A 22183-nucleotide genomic window follows, 5' to 3' on the forward strand; every position below is an offset into this window, starting at 1 on the left:
CATCAAACAACTATAGTCTGGAAATGCACAAAGGCTATTGACTTTAGAAAATCTTAATGTTGTAAATTATTACAAAAATTTCTTTTAAATACACCAAAAATCTCAATGGTAAAAAAAAAAAAAAAAAAAAAAAAAAAAAAACGACTTTTAGTTTATATTACAATACATGCATTGCAATTATATGCTCTTTGAAGTTTAAAATTTATTCCTTTTTTACTTGTTATGATTTATTTTCAATTTCAAAATTTACATACAAATAAATAGATTAATGCTAAAGAAATAATTCTATCATCCACAATAGTTTACAAATATAAGATGATAATTTTGTCTTATTTATGATTGTAACTTAATCAAATATATAATATAATATTGATGTTTAATATATTTTTAATACATGTATGTTAGAAAACAAACCATTATTACAAATTTTATATTAACCAATAAAATATTATCAAAGAAAAAAATGATAAAAAACTTTTGTACTTATATATCATAATTCTTTCCTAAATCTATCTGATACAATGTATAAATTCACAACAAATTTATACCAAATTATCTATACTATTTTCAAATCACTATTTAATCCTTTAAATCTTTAATCAAGAAAATTTTCTTCCACTACACATTATTTAATACATCATCTAAAACAAAATCCAATATCCATTTTATAGCATCCTTTTTTATAGCATGATCAAAATCTTAACAAGCACACACACACATGAATATCTACATTCTATGTAATAAGCAACCCACATTACAACAATGTGATTAAAGAAAAAACCATTCAAAAAAGAAAAAAGAAAAACTTTACAAAAACAACCCTAACCTCCTCATGACAAATCCCTCTCTTACATCCGTTCAAGTATGACCAAAATCACTTCCTTCTTATCTCTTAAAACAAACAAAATATTCATATGAGCATTTGACCATTCTACTATGCCACTCTTGAACTTAATAATCTTCATGAATGGTGTCAAAACCATCGTTCTAAGCGACAGAAATGATGTACTGCGCGTCATAGCCTGATTATGCAAGCCATTACTTACTTAAAGTTAAATAAATCAAAAATAAAAAAATAATAATGAGAGGACCAATGAAACCCCAGAATTATTGGCATCACCACTGATCGCTAAGGGTTGTGGGTGTAGTTGCTTGCGCAGGCACAAGCTTTGTAGTCTCCTCGTGCATCCAGTGCAAAGCTTGGCTCTTCGACGAAGTGGGTATTAACCTCCCTGAAATCTTTCAAAACCTTTCTCAACCATCTAGAAATGTGTTCCACGTCGATTCCGACGTCTTGATCCTTGTAGAAAGTGAAGCATTGGCCGATGTCGGCCGTGTTGGGACAGTCAGGTTGGTGAATATCACGCCAGTATCCTTCGTGAATCAGGCCATTCCATCGTGCAAGTTGCCGATATATGAATTGGCCATGCCCTGCGAACTCTAGCCATCCTTTGGGGAACATTTCCATGAGCCGCCCGCCTGGACTCATGAAGATCATGTTCGTCAGCTGCGCGCCGTGCACCGACACCAGAATGTCTGTCTCCATCATGAGCTTGACCTAAAAATGCCATTTTTGTGGTTGCAGACATGCATCGTTAGTTTTGGTAGACGAAACAGTCTCGTGAAGATGGACTATAGCAGCGAAGATTGGGTGTTAGAATGGAAAATGGCCTTTTACCTGTTCACAGAATGTCATGTTTGAGACGTACATGGTGACCCACCTACAGCCTTCCACCTTGGCACATTGTTCCGCAATGACCTTCTCCCATGCTTTCTTGTCCTTCCACTGCCGCGCGCCGTTTCTTACCATCAGTGTGATGGTGGTAGATTGTCTGTCGGTGGATGGCCTAGTAGGGGAGAGCTTGCAGTAAACACGAACCCGACACCGAGCTTGACTGTAAATTTCCTGAAATAACTCCGTAGGGACACCGCCGAGTCCAAGGCGTGACACGATCGCTCTCTTGAAGCAAATCGGACGGTCTCCTATTGACATCTGCTCCGGCACAGCAGGTAATCCAGCTGCAGAAAACACCTGTAGTCGCACATAAGTTTTATGAAGCGATTTTTCACCACATACTCAGACTTATCAAACATCTGTGAGCTCAAAAATTATCTGAGAAGTCCTCGACTCGGTGTCGTTCAATGTAAATAATATAGATCCTTCACAATTTCAGCCTTGGAGCGTATCGTGATTGATTGCCCAGTTCTCGCTGTGGCCCGTCTTTAGAGTTTGACCTCATTCATTAAATAGTGGTAGGCTATGGGATCTACAGACATCTAGTGGTGAACCTTTCAGCGAGGACGTAACATACCTGAGTAATCCAGTTGCCCATTTCTCTCCGCAGTTCGCTTTGATGAAACAGCATGAGTCTGTCTGCGTCGGTGCAGTTGTTCTTAAACTTCCAGTAAAGAAATTGGAACATATTGTACATGGAATGCCACGGATTGCCGTAGTCATACTCTGTCTCAGTGATGAGAGTGGTGCCATTTAGGAGGACATGGTCTATCGGAAAAGACTCCTCCCATGCAAACATATAGGAGTTTTCAGTCCCATTCCTTGTGCTGTTACCCTTGAAGCACAGATGTCGTCCATTCGACACGACGGATGGGAACTCAAACAATTCCGGAGGGCCTTGGACCATATCTCTGCTTATGATCTCTGATATGAATCCTCGGATGCTAAACTTTGACAAATCCTTCAAAGGTTTCCACGGAGCCGAGTCAGTGAGGTGTTTCGCAATTTGCAAGGTTAGGATCCTCAACTTCTTGTTCTCCTGTTCTAATTTGTCAATCCTCTTCAAGATCTGCTCGTCTGTATCTCTAGTTTCGCCCATTTTCTGCTGTGCCATGCCCTCCAATCGTTGAACCAGCTCTAATGCGTGTTTGAACATATCCTGGGTTTTATTAACTCGGCTGACGAGCTCGTCTTGCATAAGCTTCAGGCTAGAGTTCACGGCAACCGAGGCCTGGACTTCTTCCAGCCTTTTGTCACCCTGAAGATTTTCCGACGCAAAACTGGCATGGTGAATGGCGTATCTGTGCCAAAACCCCATAAATATCACCGACACGGCAACCATTACGAGCAGAGAGTGAGGCAGTCTTCGTTTGCATACTACTGGAAGCGCAGAGGTATGGCTTTTTTCCTTCATAGCTGCTCCTGGAAACGCAGGGCAGAGAAGCTTATTTACTATCCTACGCGACTGACTCCTAATCATGAGCAATCCATGTTTCTGTTTAAGGTTTTTAACAGGAATCCAATCCTGAAGTGGAAAGACCCGAGATTGTTTGTTTAATCCTTCTTGATGGCATGTGATAAGTCTGCAAGGAACTCTAGAACCATACAAGAGATAAGGATAGGCCAGTTTATTTCAACAAAATCCCCTTCAATTGCTAACTGCAAAAATTTAGAATAGATGATGTCTTCCTTAGATATCAATGACAGAAGGCCTGAAGTGGAATCGAAATCTTTACCCGCTTAGAAAATTGGTTCTCGAACGCTTGCCACCACACAGTATCCGCCTGTTGTGTCTAATAAAGATTGTTCACAGAAATTTCAGTCCCAAACAGCAACATACAACGACTACCGGTTCCTGCCACAATCAAGTATCTCCAAACAAAGCCTTTTCGTTTTAGCCTCAGATCTTGTATGCTGTAGGATATTAACTGCTCTATGAAACGAAATGGAGTCGTCACGGAAGGAGAGAAGGAGAACTGAGGCCGGGGTGAGAAGCAGGGTGGAGGCAAATCTTGGTCAGTTATGTAATCGATTTGTGAATGGAGCGATTCTGAAATGAAACAAACATGTATCGTGCAGTTTGCAGGCCTATCTCTGGTGCAGGAATGGTAGCGTTTTTAGTTCAACTTACAAGTCGTTTGTTTTTCGCCGATCGATTGTGACCATGCTACGTGTGATGACTTTAACGTCTTCGTCAACAGGGGCCTGAAGATGCCTTTCAAATTGGGAGCCGCCTCAGTACTGTTTCCCAGACCTTGAGTTTATCGCAAATCATGCGTCCCCGTGGGTGCCTTCAACACATGTAGGCCGTGGTTAGAGATATTTGACTAAATTCATCACAGATTGTCCTGGAATACCTTGTTAATTATAACAGAGAAATGCGACTACGTGACATGAAGAGTTCGAACTGAAACGCATGAAAAAACGGGGATTTATCAATGATGATGCCATGTTCATAGAAACGTCAGTGACGCGCTGTAATGGTTCTGTTACGCAAGATAACAGTGTTCAGTTCAAACCCATTTTAGTATATATATGTATATATGTTTTTATTTCTTTAGCGAGCTGAAAGGACTTGCGACTGCGCCTGCGAAAGAATTAAACTGGTAACTGAGAATTACGGAATGATGTAATGCTGAACACTTTCGAGTAAAATCTCTAGTAGTAGATAAACTTCGGGCAAGACAATATGGAAAAGTCTATCAATCAGAGAGGAAAGTTTTAAAAAACAGGGAAAAATGAAGTGCAAGTCTATGGTCGGTAAAGCAGAGAAAATAGGAATAGTTAGAGAAACAATAGGATAATGCTTATTGAGGCGAAAAAACGTAAAATAAGAAAAGCAACTGACGAACTATAACACCCGATGTCAGAGAGGTCTGCAAAGGGCGCAGAACTGGAATCTATTTTCACAAACAATTCTCTACGCCAACTTATCCAAGTGGAATTCGAATCGTACCACTGGCTTCACTCCCTCTCTTTGGGTCTGAAAATAATAATAATTTCACAATTATTGTGTAAAAACATCTAATCCTGTCGAAGACTACCAATATTCTGGCCAAATAGTGTATCCTAATACAGGCTAACTACAAGACTCACGTTCCGTAAGCTCATGAAGATGACCCACCAAAGGGCACGTCCATCACACGGCAAACATTTCAGATCATGCATATCTTTAGACCATAATAGAAAAGAAGAGAATGCACTTTCCGGCGCTTGCACTGTGCACTAGCGATGGAGCAATAGCCAGTGGATTGGTCGCTTCAGAAATGGTCTCTAATCTTCCAAGAACAACTTCTTTCGTATCCTTGCGAATGCACTGGACTTCGCCGCACGGTGGGGATATTGCCCATAGCTTGGAAGTGCAGAAGTCGGATGTCCAGACTGAATGGCAGCTTTGCGTATATGTGCTACAGCCTGCGCGTCTTGATCAAGGCATCCACCTAGAGACAAAGGAGACCATTAGTACAGAGAGGTGGATAATTTGCGACGATCCTACTAGTTAGAAAGTTTGAAACGAGTTGTGTGATGATTTGAGTGCAAAGCGTGAGTGCAACAATGATCAACCTGGAAGAGAGAGACGATGGGACTTGGCAGGAGCAGATTGAGGAGTGAGCCTGGAATACTTGAAGGATGACCGTTGCTTCACTTTAGGGCGAGGTGAGTCCTCCTCCAAGCTGCTGCTTGTTCCTGCCTCTGAAGTTGATGTGTGGTCTTGACTTTGAGTAAAGATGGACTCTCTGTCAGAATGCTCATGATCTGCTTCTACTCGAAGTTTCAGCCGGGCTGCAGAGATGAATGTCTAGTCAATTAGAGGATTCATGTCCCAATCTCAAGTATTAAGCCAGTATGATCAATGCAGTTAAGCCACCTTTACCAGTTCTAAATTAGAATTCAACTTTTCTTCATTAGATTAACTTGAGGTGAAGTAACTATCATGCAAGGCAAAGTTGATTGACCAGAAGGTTGATTATCATAGATCTGCGATATGAGTTTGGAGATAGTCGCATCATCCTCCGCGTCCTTAACTGCCACACCGCGTCACACTCAACTTGATCAGGAAACCATTGTAAAGGGTGGATATAATACTTTCTGGGCACAATCGGACGTATTAAGACTCAATCGATGAATGATTATGTAAGGGAAATGAACTTACGTTGATTGTAAAACATGGTCCTTCCAACGCATCCCAACCACTCAACTAATAAGTTCGACATTTTCGTGTCTCGCATAGATGCAAAATCAAGATTTTCGGTGTCCAGAAGAATTCCAGCGAGCTGTCAAGATAACCAAAATGAATAAATACACAAAGAAAGAAAGGTGAACAAGAAACTAATGTTACAGGCCTGATGAAGACAATCCCAGAATCGAAAATCGAGAAGCGAGAGAAGCTCTCCGTAAGTGGGCACTTAAACATTTAACATAACAACCGACTGACACACATCATACTGCAACAGAAAACAGACAAAAGAAAAAGGAGACGGAAGAAATGATTTCTTACCATGAATGCTTTCAAGTATCGAGGCTGCAATAATCCTCGGTGTCCGGATAGGAGCATCTCCATTAGAAGCGTGCATACTGAACCTACCTGAATAAAACATTTAAAAAAAAAAAAAAAAAAAAAATGGATACGGACGTGAGATCTGCTGGGAATCTCTTCAGAATCATCAAGAAGCATTTTGAACCCACACAAATAATTCGAGTGCCGATCTCTGAAGGACAGATAGAAACCATGCTATGTAAAAGAAGTGACCACCCGAAGTAGTGGAAGACCTTAAAATAATTACCTCATTTCTTGTCACCAGCACGTCTTGTCCTATTATGGACATCTTGATACGTCCTGCACCCACCAAGGTTGACAACTCTATCTGCATGGGGGGATCAAAAGCAGACATGCTCAGAATGGGCCAAACAAGAGGGCTAGATGATGCCAGCATTCTCCAAAAATAAAGCAACTTTGTGCTGGATCGAAACCGTCAAGCAAATCACGCGACCGAAGACGATTGAGAATGTATCACAGCAGCAATTATGCAACGTTCCCAGACTTCGAATTTGTCATCAAGTTCCCATGATTTGACAGCGACCAGACCAATACTAAGATGTGAAAAAGGCATGGCAAGAAAAATCAGCGAATGAGGGAGCAGACTCAATTGATGGACTTGAACATACATCATCAGCGAAGAGTAAAGCCCCAGCATCAATTCCACACGCATCGAACAACCAAGCTGCGTCTTTATGCTTGTGCATTTGCTGCCTTGGCATGTCAATCATCGGGACTGGATGCCATGTGTCGCCACTGATCTTGGGAAACGAATTCTCCTGTAACCACGTATACCCGAGTGCTGCTACTACGGAGCTTAGTTCTGTGGGCCCACCAGAGAAGTTGTTCAGTAGACTGCTCAAGGAAAATTAATTACTGCAGCCGTTTCCACTCTTTTGTAAAGCCATCCGGCTGTATTGAACTAATTCTACGAAATGAGCAAGTACAAACTAAAAAAGAGTGGAGATACAGGAGAGAGGTATACCAAGGTCTCTTCCGGGTATAACGATGCAAAAGCAATCTGAGTTTCCTGCATCTGCACCTCTACGTAGGCGCTCTTTTTGTGTTCTAAGGAACTTATTGAACTGCTGCACTTTAGAGCACTTCAATGAAAACTTAGACGAAGAGGTACAGGCTTCATCATTGATCTCAGTGATTTCTTGTCGGAAGGAAGATGACATGTGACCCTCCCACTCAGCTTCATCAATTGATAACCCGGACTTCCTCAGAAAGATGCTACTCATACCAGGACTTTCAATGCTCCTGAAACTTCCGCAGCTTTTGGTTGGACTTTCAACGCTGCGGAAGCTCCCAAAACAATCCTCGAAGACGTCTGAATCAGCGGAGGCACGCAACACACCTGCACCAGGGTTACTTCTCCTCAGCTCCGTTGAAGGTCCCTGTTCCTGGGATTCGTTTACAACGTTGACCGTAGGGGCAACAAGGAGTTTACGAGGGGGTAGCAGCAGCTCTTGGGCATCACGAGTTGGCAAACGTGGCTGGCTTGGAGTAAATGCTCCATCCGTAGGATTAGATCCTGAGCACAGTGATGCTGTGGAACCTGGATAAAAGCATCCCACGGAAGATGAGGGAACCTAGCATTCTATTATTGGGCCTAACATAACATAACACCACACGAGAAACTGAGACTTTAGTCCCAGAATAAGATACGACGAAAGTTGCTGAAAGTCACAGAATGTATCATGAATTACAATTCTGCCCCTCTTTGTCTGGTAGGGGTCCTTATGAAAACCTAACTTCCCAAATGTACAGATAAAATTTGTACTGAGATGATCGAGATGTGATATCAACACATGTTCTTAAATTCTAGTTTAACTTTGCCAGAAGAATGGCCCATTGAAAGTAGAAATCTCTCTAATACCTGCACCCCAGGATAAACCCCTCCTGTGCTTGGGAACTCTGTCGCAGAATAATTTCTCAGCAGTCCCTCTGCTCGAGAATCGGTCAGACTGCGAGGTAAAAGAATTACGAGCATCACCCATTACAGCTGCAGTTGGAGAACTGTCTCCAGCTTGGTTCGACCTTTGATGCGGCAGAGGTGCCGGACTTGCCTTAGTGCCTCCCTTGACTGTTTTAGATCTAGAATTAGACCCCCACTTCCACTTGAAAGTCCATGGCAAAGAACTTTTCTTCTTTAGAGAAGTCTCGGACGACAAATCGAATTGTTGCTTTCCTGGAACTGAACTTTGAGAAGCTTCGCTGCGATCGACCCTCTCAGCTCCAAATCTGGGAGCAGGATCGACTACTTCGCCTCTGCTTTCCCTGAGCATGGTGTTTCCAAGATCAGGGTCGGTCCAATTCCTGTAGGCAAAGTTAAGTTTCCTTGGCTCTAAGCTTCCAGAAAAATTCCGGTGACGTTCCGATGAATCAGGTGAACCAGAGCCTGTCATGGTGTTTCCTGCTTTGATTGAACTCCTATTGGTTCCTGCACAAACGAATGCAAAGAGTTTACAAATTTCAGAGAAATTTAGAAAGAAAAGCCATATTCACTACACAGTACGGCATGCACGGAATTGATAAATTAAGATATCAGCTGGTTAAATGTACAGTTTCCGAGTGCAATTCAGGTCATTCGTAAACTCATTTAGTCAGTCTAGAACGGTTCTGGAACTGTATTAATAGTGTCTCTGTTGATTAAATTTGAAAGCTCAAAATCACAGAGCTGGAATGGGAACAAGGTGACGATTCATTACCCAACTTCGAGTCATCAGACCCAGCCCGAGATCCTCGCCCTGTGAGTTTCAATCTTCTGAGAAGCCTTGCAGTTCGAGTCTTCCCTGAAGTGTGCCGGGGGGAAGTTGGCAAGGAGCCAGATACATGCGTCCGCGCTTCCACACGGTTCTCATTTCTCCGTGTCACTCCCGACGAATCTCCAGACACCGGATTGAGATTCAACTCATAGGTGTTGTCACTTCGGTTCGCAGACGCCTCCGTGAGCCTTGGTGTTCTCACTTTGATTTGCGGCAGGCTGTTGGTATTACCTGGAAATATTTCCTCCTTGGGAAGAGTCACTTTGTTCAGGTGAACCATCCTATCGCTGCTGTTAGGCGTCCCGACCGCTGTCAACTGTGGAGAAATCTGTTTTTCGGTTTCTTCGAAGTGCTGGCTTCGTGCCATGGAGCGAGATGAGCCGCTGCGCTTCGACGAGCCAACACCTGACCCATCCACGCGCTTGACTGAAGAGTTTGGGTTGCACTTGTCGGGACTGCCAGTGCGAGCTTTCTGAGGGGTCCAAAACTGCTGCCTCTGAAGAACCTCAAGAGAATGCACTCTCGCTGCACCTAGAGGTATACCTTCCCCTAGAAGAAACTCCTGGCTAACAGAGGAGAGAGATACGACATGTGAGGGTGACGCTTCCAATTCAGCTGAAGCCATATCCACTGGCATACGCTTGGTTCGTCTCCGCGATTCACCAATTCGAGATCCGCTGCGTGGATCAGTGATGACGATAGGTGAGCTCCCAGAAGGCTTCGGTGTCTCAATCAGATCAACCGGGGACTTCTCAATGGCTTTTGGTGTTTTATCACCAGTAAGGAGTGCGGTGTCCACCTCTTGTGAAATCTTGCAAGGTGTGCTCTCAGATGGCATTGGTGTCTCCACGCTGGACAGAGGAGGCTTTCCCCAGAGAGGAGACCTGTCCGAATGTTTCATAGATTTCCTTGGAGATGTCTCCATGGACTTCGTGGACTTCAGAGGTGAGCTCTTTCGGGATGAGCTTTTCCAAGGTGATCTCTTTCGAGGAGAACTCTCTGAGGGCATTGGAACCTTTCCGGCAGTGAGAAGTGGACTGCCTGCGATAGGCGATGAATTCTCCACATAGTTAATTGCGTTGCCACATGAGACTTCGGAGGGCTCTGCTGTCTCCGAAGCGGAGGGAGACGATTTACTTGCCGCGAGAGGAAACCACTTGAACGACTTCGGTGAAGATTTAGACGGCTCTTGCGTGTTCTCGCCATATCTTCTGGTGGAAGGGGATCGCTCAAATGGCTCTGACATGGGCTTGAAGGGCTCCTGCACCTTTTCGACATGGTTCCTGATTGAGGAAGATGTCTCTGACGACTTTGGCAGCGAGGTGGAGGGTCCACTCATGCTTTCCACCTTCGTCGTGGTTGGAAAAAAAGGTCCTTCCAACTTTGTGGACACCGATGTGCAGGGCTCTTGTTTCGTGGTCGTGTGGGAGGATTTCTCCCCCGGATCCGGCGGTGCCACGGGGGGTTCATCTTTCGAGGTCTTTGGAGCGGATTCCAAGCCTCCTTGGCTACTTGGGCCTTCACTTACTTTGCTACCCATCCCAATATTCTTCCAGGGCAGTGAAAAGCTAGAAAACGACGTTCCACGCTGGAGCTGTGGCTTCAGCTCTCTCGCTCCTTCACTGATCTCAGCGAACGTAGCAGGCACCTGCATTATGTGATGCATCATCAAAATATTGACATGAAGAAAAGTATGATACAAAAAAAACTGCCAAAATTGTGTTTGAGGAGGATCATCAAACTGACTCGCAAGCCCTCGACATTGACTGACACGGAAGGCTCGAGTACAGGACCCTAGTTAAATACCGTTCTTGTCATGACGACACCATTTGAGATGATTCTAGCATAATTCATCCCGAAAGTGGTTTGAAGCGGAATACACTACAGCTACCTGTGAACCGTTAAAACAGGCATAGAAAACATCAAGGTATGCAAAATATCGCAAATATAGACACACGCGATGGTATCTGGAGACGACCAATAACGACAACCCTGGAATCGTCCCATGCGTTCGTATACATTACGATACTAGTTTTCGGGAGTTCCTAGCTGTTCAGAGAAAAGGAATTGGTGGGTATCACTGAAGACATTGAACTTGTGGTGAAAGACCATAGGTGAACGTTCACGTTTCACAGGGAAGGCTCAAGGGCGAAAACGTTGAGACTTACCTCGTCCATCAAAAACGTGGAAGTCTGCTCAACTGCTGCTGCCCACCAATTGGCAATATCCCTGCCAGATATGCTGCCAATGTTCCTTCCAAAAACGCTGCCACTGTCCTTGCCCATGTCTCGGCTGCTGCGAGTACGCCATGCTAAAGATTTCCCTTTCTCTGCTCCCACAACCTCTGCATCCGATCCCGCCATCACCTCCGCCTATCGTTTCCTCCTAGACAATCGCATCACTTCGTGGCTTGAAACCTAGGCCCGTCGGCCGTTTGCCTCTCCTCCACCTTATTCGCGTTCCCTAACAGCATCTCAAGATTCTTTTGACCTGCCTACAGTTTCACTTGCCTATCTCCAAGTTCATTGTTCTGCTGACAGGCGATTCCCTTACCACCTAAAGATTGACTAATTGAATCATTCTGGAGGAGATTTTACAGCTCCTCCACTAGACTATCATAATCTCGTGCTTGACCTGTATCACCAAGTCACTACATCCTTCAAAACTTGGGCAGATATGAGTTGCAATAGATCCTTTTTCAGAGTCGAAGGGCGACCGAGCTCATTTCAGAATGTAGAGATGCTGAGCCAATCACGAAAAGACGAAACCCGGAGTAATGGCATGCATGGTAGAGATTCAAACTAAGAAAATGGGTTGCTTGTCGACCCAATCGCACTTGAGGCCTATGTCGCAGAGGGAGATACCTGATCACACTCGTTAGTATTGCCGTGAACTCCCTCCGTCATGTCTCCAAGGCAGCACAAAAAATCCCATCGCATTCAAGGCAGAGCACGCACTCCTCACACGATCAGAGCGCACTACCAGCCCCTTTGCGTGTCAATTCGCCCAGAAATGTGATCTCCATGAAGAGACCAAACACAGTTCACCTAACTCCGCACAGTGAAAAGGCGGGCATATACTCTACCTCTCGATAGCAAACAGGCCAGCGCCCCAAACAAAACCCACTCCCATCACGAGCAAACCTCCGTCAGACAACACATGAAGATGTGCTCGAACTATAATCTGCCCAAAAAGACATTCACAGCTCACAAAGCAGCTGCGTCGAATCCAGCTCAATGCAGCAACGACCCACACGAATCCTTCCAACTCCCGTCCACTTTCTCACTCTCTATCTCTCTTTCACTCACACATCCTCTCCCCGACCTTCACACAGATGAATTACCCCTGAGAAACAAAATCTCAACCCCTCAAAACTCCGCCAAAACATCTTCAAAGGCCAACCGCATCGCATCTGTGTTGACCACCCGCAACTGACGCTCCCGCTACTCCACCTCCTCTCTCTCACATCCACCTCTCTATTTCATCCCATCTCATCCCCACTTTCCTTCCCCGAAGCAAGCTGCAACGAGCTGTCCCAAGCCCGAAAATGAGATCTTTGCGTTCCTCGCTGACAGACAGAGGATGAACTCAAGGAGAAACACCAACAGAAAAGCAGGTTCCGAGTCCTGTTCTAACAGTTGGGTGCACCCACATGTCGATAACCAAAGCCGGAAAATTCAAAACCAAACGGCTCTCCCCGCAGATCGGAGACGACCATGGTGAAGCCAGCGTGAACAGTGCTCTACACCAGTGGTAGTGTAGTAGTAGCTGCAACAGTAGTCTAACAAAGTAGCAGTAGTAATGGTATCTGTAGTAGTAGCAGTAATAGTAGTCGGAGTAGGAGTAATAGTAGACAGTTCACCTACGGGGACCTGCGTGCTTTCTTGCCTAGCTAGTTTTCTAGCTCATGTGCAGCGCTGGCGCGATGTGGCAATGTCCTGAGCCCTTGGATTCGGCTAGGTTCACCGTTTTTTTTCCTGCGTCCCCTATTGCGGACCCCTGCTGCTAACTTTCGCGTGCAGCTATGGTGAAAATTCGTTAGTGGATTGCAAGCTGTGAAGGACCCAGCAGCAAGAGGGACGAAGAAAGTCCAGTGGGGAGGCTTGCTGGCCTTGTACTTGGCACGCCTCTCCGATTGCCACATTGAATGCCTTCATGGACTCACTCACTGGCTCACTCATTCCCTCCCTCGCTGCTTTTCCTGACTCACTCCCTGTCCCCATTTGCTTTTGCAGATGTCCTTCTGTTTCTCTTTTGCTTGATGCATGGCCCTTCCTCTCCTTTCTGCTTCTTCCTCTTCTTCTTCTTCTTCTATCCGTTCCCATGAAGTCAAGGTTTGTGTTGTCTGTGTGGCCAGTTCTGGTTGGGGTTGTCATTGCAATCGAATCCTTGGTTGAAATTGTGGGTCAACAACATAGGTTCCTTTGGAAGACTATAAAAAGCACCGTACATGAGTTGATTTTTTTTTGTTTGTGGTGCTTTTGACTCTATGATTGTGTAGGTCTTAAGCTTTTCATGCATAGGTGTGCATGCTCTTGTGACATGTGGCAGGGACTCTGAGATCAACCTTACTGTTCACAGTTAAATCAAACGAAGGGTGAACATGTGCACTGTAGGAATAATAGTAGTAATGAAATTGATGATCCATGATTTTACCACAGTTGAGCATTTGAAAATCAGTTGAAGGCATCAGAGAATCTTTGTTTGGTTTAGGTCAGTTCGAAATGAAGTACAAAATGGAGTTTAGTCTATCAAACAAATAAAACAAAATAAATTTTCTAAAAGTACTCTCAAGTTAAAACACCAGAAGTTACTTGTAGTTACATGATGATAATAATACTAATAATGGTAATACTACTACTATTATTATTTGGCAACTACAATGCTTGTCACACCAAATACCTTCAATATTTTAGTGCAAATCTTAGTGCAAATATTAGATATATGATTGTAAAGTAATCCAATATGGGTTTTAATAAGAGTTGTTGAAAGTGTATGGAATAATAAGAGTTTTTGGTTAAATCCATCTCTATTGTAAGTTAAAGAATATGGAAACATGATATAGAAGTTTACCTACCTTGCAAATGAACAAAGCTTTGGTAGTTTTATAGGACTTTTGGTGATGGAATCAATTGAATGAGTTTTTTTTTTTTTTTTTTTTTTTTTTTTTGACACAAATAGAGGTACATTTCTATTGCAAGTAATTTAAAAGTTACAAATCCCAACCAGGTTTGATCAAGAATATTAGATATTTACCTATATATTATTTTTGAATATACTAATTAGTCTTTATTATTGCTATTCAAGTATGTTATCTATCCATATTTCCAAGGTTCTATTTGTGCACCATTACTAACAAAAAGTTGAGAATATTCTACAACCTAAAAGAGACTAGGTTTTATGTGCACTTGTGTTTTGATCCAAGAATTCCTTCCGTAATCAACCAATTTCAACCATATTATGTGATATACTTGTTTTTGAGACCACAAGGTTTCATTAAATGTTGCATAATTTTTTTCTACCCAAAGCACCCATATAACTATTCCCTGAAGCAAAATCCAAATTCAACTAATCTACTTGAATCTTCTAGAGATGCAATATACAAAGACGCATTGAATTCACAAAAAGATGAATATTATGAATCTTTGTTTTTGTAGGCAATCAATTAAGGTCTTACCTTGTGATCCATGGCCCTCATCTCATTAGGTATTGTAATTCACATTATCATAGGCTCTTAGTTTGGATACCCTTCTTGTTGTAAGGTTTGAAATAAGAAGGTGGAGGATATATACTTCCTACTTCCATATTCTTATTATTGCTTGGCACTTTCAAAACTGATGGAACATTAAATCTCTTATTTCTATTGCATAGATTGGACAACTTTGTATCAATGCTTTGATCAAAGAGCAATAAAACTATATAAGTTGACTACTTTGATTAATGCATAGATTTGGCAACTTTGATCAATCTTGTTATAAATTCTTTATCATCACAAGTTAATCGCAACTACTCTTTGTCAAGTTAATCAAATCAAATTAGCTTCTTTTTGTATCTTCTTTATGTTCTATATGATCTTCCACTTCAACTTAAACAATGATAACAAAATACCTCCATATTTATAAGTGATTACATTAAAAATGACATATCAATTTTTGAGTATAGAGTGGTCAAGGTGAACTTAGTATTCTATGAATGACATCCCCCCTCCATTGAAACTAGCTAGGATTCCATGTCAGACAATCAATCTGTCTATATTAGAAATAAGTTACTCTCTTGGATTGTCTATTCTTTCTTATTGTGATGTAAATTTTTTTGAATAAGTTGATAAAATAAGTATTGTTGGTATTCTCTAGTATGTCCGCAAAGGATTGGATCCTCCTCCTTTTTGATGAGAGTTCAAAGAGTCAATTTTGCCTCCCTTTGGGTTTATATAAGAAATTTAAAGATGGATCCAAAATTCTATTAGAGTTAATTTTTTTTGATAATTCACCTTAAATTTTTAAATCATACTTAGTGACTTTCATACTTCATCTAAAAAAAAATCAACCTACTCACCTTCTCTAAGCTTATGAGTTACGTTTGGTGAGATTAATTGTCATTGTTCTTGTATCATATTAATTAAGGCTTTCCATTCTCTTTCTTTATGTGACATCAATCCTAAGCAATTTTTACCTTTTGCAAAGCTTAAGAAGTTATCATTTTTTTAAATATTATCATATAGTTTCATGCCATATTTATGTATTTTTATTGCTCTTTGTTGAAAAAATCCAAGTTTGATGCCATTGAGTTCTAGGTTGTACCAAATGCTATAATTAATCCATTCTTCATGACAAGTAGGAGATATGTAAGATATCTCAAGTAGGAGATCTTTTTAAGCTAATATAAAAATATTTCATATCTTTGAATCTTTCTAACTTTGATGTTTAGATTTGGTAAAGAATTCTAAACTTTGTTGCCATCTCCTTCTTGCATAAGGTTGAGATGAACTAAGGTGGTGTCTCAATAAGACATGTAGATTTGAGTCTAATGGTTCCATTGTTTTGATAATTCATTTGACTAGCAAGACAAAAATTGCATTTACTAGATTTATGAGGTTGTTTCTTCTCTCATATATGGATTGATAATATTGTAATCAAGCTATATTATTGTGAGTTCTTTGCATTATACCACCTGCCATGTAATAGCTAAGAAATGATTTAATTTTAGAAATACATCTTTTTGTCCTATCTTAGAAGGAAATGAAAAAAAAAACAATGTAGAAAATTAGACCATATTAACAATTATCTCCCTTCTTATTGCATTGATCATACGTAAGTTTTAATGATTTAATTTTGTATTGATTTTTTATTATAAAAAGGGCTCAAAATCTATTGAGATTAATAAGAGTCCAAATGGTACACTCAGAAGCTTACTTACTTTATCATCTTTAGACCATGATATGCTTAAATTGCTTATCTATAATAGGCATATTTATATATAGTAGCTTTTTTAGTATCTACTTAATTTATGCTAATTCAAAATCAAGTCGGAACTCAAGTAAAATATTTCAAGTATGTAAATAATATGCCTTATATTTTCTTCTTCACCTAACAAAGTCAAAGAAGTATTATTTGCATATTATATCATAATTTGTTGTTGGTAGACTATAGGTAGTTGAATCCGTTTTATTAGTTCTAAGTCTGTTTCTTATATAATCATTGTATTGAGAACCTCTACTACAATAAGAAATAAATATGGAGCAAGTGGATAACCTTGTCTTACTTTTTTTGTTATATGAAAAGATATAAAAAAGGCTCTATTAATCTTTATACATACTTTAGCATCATTAAATAATATACAAACCATATCATTAAATTCTTGAGAGAATTCTATAGATGCTATAGTGAAAAAGAAGAAGTTATAATTAACGATATCATATGCGCTTAAGAAATCAAGTTTTAAGAAGAAAATTGGTTGGCATGATTTCTCTATCCATGTCATAGTTTTATGTATCAATAATATATTCTTAAAAATGAACTGGTTGGATAAAAATGTAGATTGATCCAAGTTAATAATATTTATAAGAATTGATTAAAGTCTAAAAAGTAGTACCTTTGTATATATCTTGTATCTAATATTGAATAATATGTTGGCAACTAATTGGATAGGTCATATCTAATCTCTCTTTTGTAAATCAATGTGATAAGTCCTTGCATCACTTTGGGAGGGAGTTTCCCCTTTAGAATGCTCTCTTGTATCATTACTAAATAATCTTACCCCCTTCACTCTTAAAATATCAAGTAGAACTCTATAATATCATTACTTAAGCCAGAAGATTTATCTTTGTTTGAATCTTACAATGTTGTTGTGAATTTTGCTAAAGTAAGAAGCTTACTCAATTTTATTTTATCCTTAAAGTTAAGTAGGTCTATGACCTTAAATAAAGTTTGGTCACTGGCTCTTCTAAAAGAAGATGAATAAGGTTAGCCTTAGTAGAAGACATGGCTGACGTAGTCAAACACCTTTGGGTGGCTATGCATCTCCCTCCCATCATCCATGAATTTTATAATTTGTGTTACAATCGAGTGCTTTCTATAGACTCAAAAAAATTCACATGAGCATTTATCACCTTCATTCATTTAAGGCCGATTTAAATATATTGTCCAACTATTTTTTAGTATTCTATGTACTTAAGGTAATTGATATAGATGTCAAGGTGAGATTGGTTGGCAACATCCCTTAGGTTACTTTAGAGGTTAGGGACAACTACAACTAACTCCTTTTGTAAATCTTCCTCTTCTCGGTTCTTAGCTATAACTTTATCCATGCAATAAGCTTAATAAAATCGTATCCAATGCCAAAGTCTAATAGAAAATGGCATTGAGGGATTCGAGGACCAGACCTTATAAATGTGATTTTAAACCATTGGATTTGTGTGGTGTGCAACATTCATTGCATATACAGATTTTCTCTTCACTTTAAATTAGAGCTTCACCTCCTGCTACATTGCAAAGTGATCTAAATCTGAACTATCTCTTGAGATGGTATATTTGGAATTCAATGTTATATCTGCATAAGATTTAAATACATACATATAGTCCAACTAGGCCAACATGCAGGTATCATCTCTTTACTTATTGTTCTAATTGAATTGCAAAGTATGGGACGCAAAAAATTTATTTTATGACATCAAACTTGATTGGGTCATTTAAATCCTATACATTTTGTATTAATATTGAGATTTTCATTAATTAGAGTGAGAGGAGAGGGATTTCTAACCTTGGTAGTCACTCTCAATAAGTCTTAAGAATGGATAGTCCATTTTTCTTTGCTTGTTGAGACATAGAAAGCACTAATATCTTGAAGAACTCAGTCTTTGGTTTCATCTCACTAACAACTTTGTTAATAACCAATCATTGGTTAAAAAGTTGGCTAGCTCAATGGAAAGGCCTTATCCATGTAAAAACTCAATAATTAGCAAAGTTAAATCGTCAAAGCCATTGGAGAGGGTAGTTGTATGCCCCCCATTTGACTTCTTTGTTTCTACCATTAAGGATGTATATGATAGATTAATCTTCTCCGGTGGTGTAGGTATTACTTCTTTGTAAGAATTCTTGTACTATTGACTAATTTAGTCATTTTATGCCTTCTTTAATTCATTGAAATTAAAAAAAAATTACTAATATTTAGTAAAGATTTTCAACTTCTATCTTCTTCACAACTGCATCATGTCGCCTACTCAAGACTTTTTTGTTTTGAATCCTTAGATTTTACTTTGTCTCTACTAATCATGTTTTTATGCTTGCACTTATATCCATTTCTTTTTGTCAATCTTCCAAGAGTAGTAATAAAACCAATTATTGGAGTGTCTTCTAGCAACTTTGCTATTCTTTATGGATTTGGAATCAATGATAGCTCTGAATCTTCTTGGCAAAGAATGATGGTTTCTGCCTTTGAATTCAACTTCTCATACATGTTTGTATGTTTTATTGGCAATATTGTTTGAAGGTGTGTGACTATTGGCTCTACTTATTGTTGGTGTTGGATTGTTGAACACTCTCATATCAAGTGTGAGGTCAACAAACAATATCTACATTGAAATGATAGATTATCATAAAGTACTTGAATTTTTGTGGTGATACTAGTAACAAGATCAAGTGCCCCAATTGTAATGTTGTGTAGATTGTTATTTGTAAGGGTGACATAGAACTTCCTATTTGCTCTTACTTAAGTGCATTTCTATCTTTCCAAGATTGGCCCAAGACTTCGTATAAGGTTTCTAGCATTACTCAAAAAATTGTTGAGAAATAATTTGAGTATAATCCACATTGGTATTTTTATGTTGACATGGCAACTTGAATTGAATCCTACTATCTAGGATTCAAAAATTCATGTTTGTAAGATAAGGGGGATTTGCATAAGTATCTTCTAAGATGTAGCTTTGTCTTTGCTTACTAATTGAAAAAATCCATGCCTAAGCTCATAGTCAAGTTGCACATCCTCTCTTATATCCATTCTTAGGTTCCCAAGCCAAGCTTATAAGGTTTTGTTGGGAAGTTGTCCTTTGACAAAGTAGACAATGATAACACATTATTGTAAGTGATTCATTTCTACCTTTATTTTATTTTTTTCATCTAAAAGCACTTCAATCATGCAAGTGTTCAATAAAAAAATCAATACTATTGTAGAATAAGTCCTTGGAAAAAACTTCACTTGGAGTAGTGTGGGTTGGATTGATGGATGTGAATTTACTTAGAATTGCTATTGCTGCTATTCACTTTGGCTCCACTTGATCATGCTTGCATGCTCTTTCCAATTGCATTCTCTCCTTTGAAGTAGTAGGTGCCACTGGAGCATGAGCCATACTCGCGTTGAGTACTTCCTCATACAAAACCATGTTGAATATTGACTGTAAGGATATTGTCAAATCACTTGTGGAACGATCAAAGTAACCTTAGTAAAAACCCTAATTATGCCGCAGTTCCACCACAGTGTTACCTTGTGACAGGCGATGCAAGTACAACAAAGAGATCGGTGTGAAGTAAAGTACTCCTAACTATTGTGATTGAATAGTTACTTAATCCTATGATAAAATGAGAGTAGTGCTCCTACTCGCAAATGCTCCTGGTGCTACTGTGCAGAGGGCTCCAGAGCATCATCTCATCCCCACAGCCTACTGAATGAGTTTGGAATTATGGAAGTCATGGTATTGGCTCACAGTACATGACTTAGCAATTTTGTTTCACTATACCAGAGATTAAAAGGAATGAAACAAAAAGTGACTTAGACATAACTACTTGGCACAGCAAAACTCCTGTAAAAGTTGGATCCAATCACAAACTTGGCCTTCCGGGAATCCCTTGAATTGACTTATTTCTTGTGCTCGAACAAAATAATTTTGAAACAGGTCCATATGCATCTTCGTCCATTAAAAAAGAAAGAGGAGCAATTACATGATTATGGCTGTTTCAACCCGACACTGTTTGTAGAGGAGACTTTCCATGTATTATAATTGTTTGAGATGATGCTTGGTTTGACCTTGTGAATGGAGGCTATGACTCATGGCAACTCCTGATCGCAGCGTGAACAGTGAAAAGGGAGCCGGAGCGAGCCGCCTTGGAGGCCGAGACGATTTCAGGATTTTGTCACTGCAACGTCTCCGCTCATGCTCTCGCACAAGCAAAATGATTAGCATAAAAAACGCACTTATAATATTCGCAACTCCTGAGTTGCTGCAGAGGAGGAAGAGGAAGAGGTGGAGGAGGACGACGACGGACGAGCAGCAACGGGCTAGCTGGCTCTAGTTGTGAGATCAAGTGGGATCCAGCTCTGCGCCGAAGCAACGAATTCTGTGTGGACGGTCAGGCAGCAATCCCGAGACTGAACCCCATCCAACGGCCCGACCCACAAAGCCCCACAAGCGCCCGAGCACAATTGGATCGCCACATTCCATACTTCAACACCCGGTTCCCGATTTAGCTTCTCGCGGGCTTCAGCTCGAGATTGCTGCAAAGTGGGTTCCACGGCTAGTTTTTACTAAATCCAGCTCGCAAACCGATCAACGCAATATCTCTAATCCCACCCCACTTTGGATGCGCCTCGTCTTCATCGTCTCCCCGGTGGAACGCCAACAGTCCGTTTGAGCGCGGCGTGGATATGTTGAGAACATTGCCCTGCTGGTGCTGGTGCTGGTGGGTTGGTTATCCCTTCTCATTGGTCAAGGATATTCCAAAGTCCTGGTTAAGGGAAGCTCACATGGACTGTGATGGAGAAAGTAGAGCGTTGTCAATCCTCCTCCTAACATTCAACCACATCCATTAATGGCTAGAAACTCCACGTCGACATGCCTGCAACAGTGTATGTATGTGGGTGAGGGCCGCATTCCTCCCGTTGCACAGACAGACACACCCAGACGGATAGATAGCCAGACAGACCAGGTAAGTGGCACCGCAGGCTGGCAGGGAAGCTGCTTCTGCAGCGAGAGCTTTAATGACGATGCTGCTGCTGATACCTGGCTCTCCCTTTTGCCTGTTTAACTTTCTCACTCCCTGGCTCTCAATTCTGGGTGCTCTGGATCAGGACATGGCATGAGAGTGTGGGTGGGCTCTGTGGTATTTAATGCTGGGGCCTCATTAATTTCATGTACAATCTTGTGCTTAATTTTTTCTGTATCTCTTTTGCTACATTTGGAACTATTTCGGGTAGGACCCCTTTTCGCAACAAGAATTATATATATATATATATATATATATAGAGCATTTTATGGGTTGTGTAAGTTTCAGGTGCTGTGTTTTTGAGGTTTCATGTTGGGGTTGCACAAGTGGGTTTTGAAGTGCACTCTGTGGAATTTAGTTGTCCTTCGGGAGTTTATGTGTTACACATGATATAATTTTTTGAGGACCTTTCGATGTACAATTGCTCTTGTTTCTGGTCCTTGTCGTGCTTTGTAAGAAGGTTCCACTTTGCCTTTCTAATTAGTAATATTTATTTATTTACCTTTGGTAATTTTAGAGAATCGTTAATGCTATACTCCCATTTGATATTGCTACACCCCACATGACCTCCTTGTAGACAACTAGCTTATATGTCTCTTACTTTTGTGCATATTTTCCTCTCTTTGCTTTAAGAAAGGATGGTGGTTAAGAAGGACACAAAAAAATA

At 40.6% G+C, this 22183-nt stretch overlaps 2 protein-coding genes and 1 long non-coding RNA gene across 6 annotated transcripts; 1 reads left to right on the forward strand and 2 right to left on the reverse strand.

The window, feature by feature from the left end:
* Positions 1-863: 863 nt before the first annotated feature.
* Positions 864-4374, reverse strand: LOC112295072 (uncharacterized). Of its 4 annotated transcripts, none has more exons than XM_024546222.3 (5): positions 3867-4374; positions 3472-3528; positions 2313-3036; positions 1679-2032; positions 864-1558 (listed from the first exon to the last, which is right to left on the reverse strand). In XM_024546222.3, exons 1-5 carry the CDS (start codon positions 3899-3901, stop codon positions 1130-1132), a joined length of 1599 nt encoding a protein of 532 aa, XP_024401990.1. In that variant the 5' UTR covers positions 3902-4374; the 3' UTR covers positions 864-1129. The 4 variants fall into 4 exon arrangements, with proteins under 4 accessions (XP_024401990.1, XP_024401986.1, XP_024401985.1 ...); XM_024546218.3 differs by having other exon boundaries at positions 2313-3318; XM_024546217.3 differs by having other exon boundaries at positions 2313-3330.
* Positions 2610-3562, forward strand: LOC149987460 (uncharacterized). Its single transcript, XR_016498149.1, has 2 exons — positions 2610-2748; positions 2943-3562. It is a non-coding gene; the product is annotated as an uncharacterized LOC149987460 (long non-coding RNA).
* A 145-nt stretch (positions 4375-4519) lies between the features above and the next one.
* LOC112295071 (uncharacterized) lies at positions 4520-12701 on the reverse strand. Its single transcript, XM_024546215.3, has 12 exons — positions 11908-12701; positions 11212-11677; positions 8987-10691; positions 8155-8718; positions 7258-7833; positions 6902-7095; positions 6520-6600; positions 6234-6320; positions 5889-6009; positions 5692-5760; positions 5300-5518; positions 4520-5175 (listed from the first exon to the last, which is right to left on the reverse strand). Exons 2-12 carry the CDS (start codon positions 11404-11406, stop codon positions 5009-5011), a joined length of 3978 nt encoding a protein of 1325 aa, XP_024401983.1. The 5' UTR covers positions 11407-11677; positions 11908-12701; the 3' UTR covers positions 4520-5008.
* Between the last annotated feature and the right edge of the window lie 9482 nt (positions 12702-22183).

Source organism: Physcomitrium patens, chromosome 18 (assembly GCF_059467195.1).
Source record: "Physcomitrium patens ecotype Gransden chromosome 18, ASM5946719v1, whole genome shotgun sequence".
Lineage (NCBI taxonomy): Eukaryota > Viridiplantae > Streptophyta > Bryopsida > Funariales > Funariaceae > Physcomitrium > Physcomitrium patens.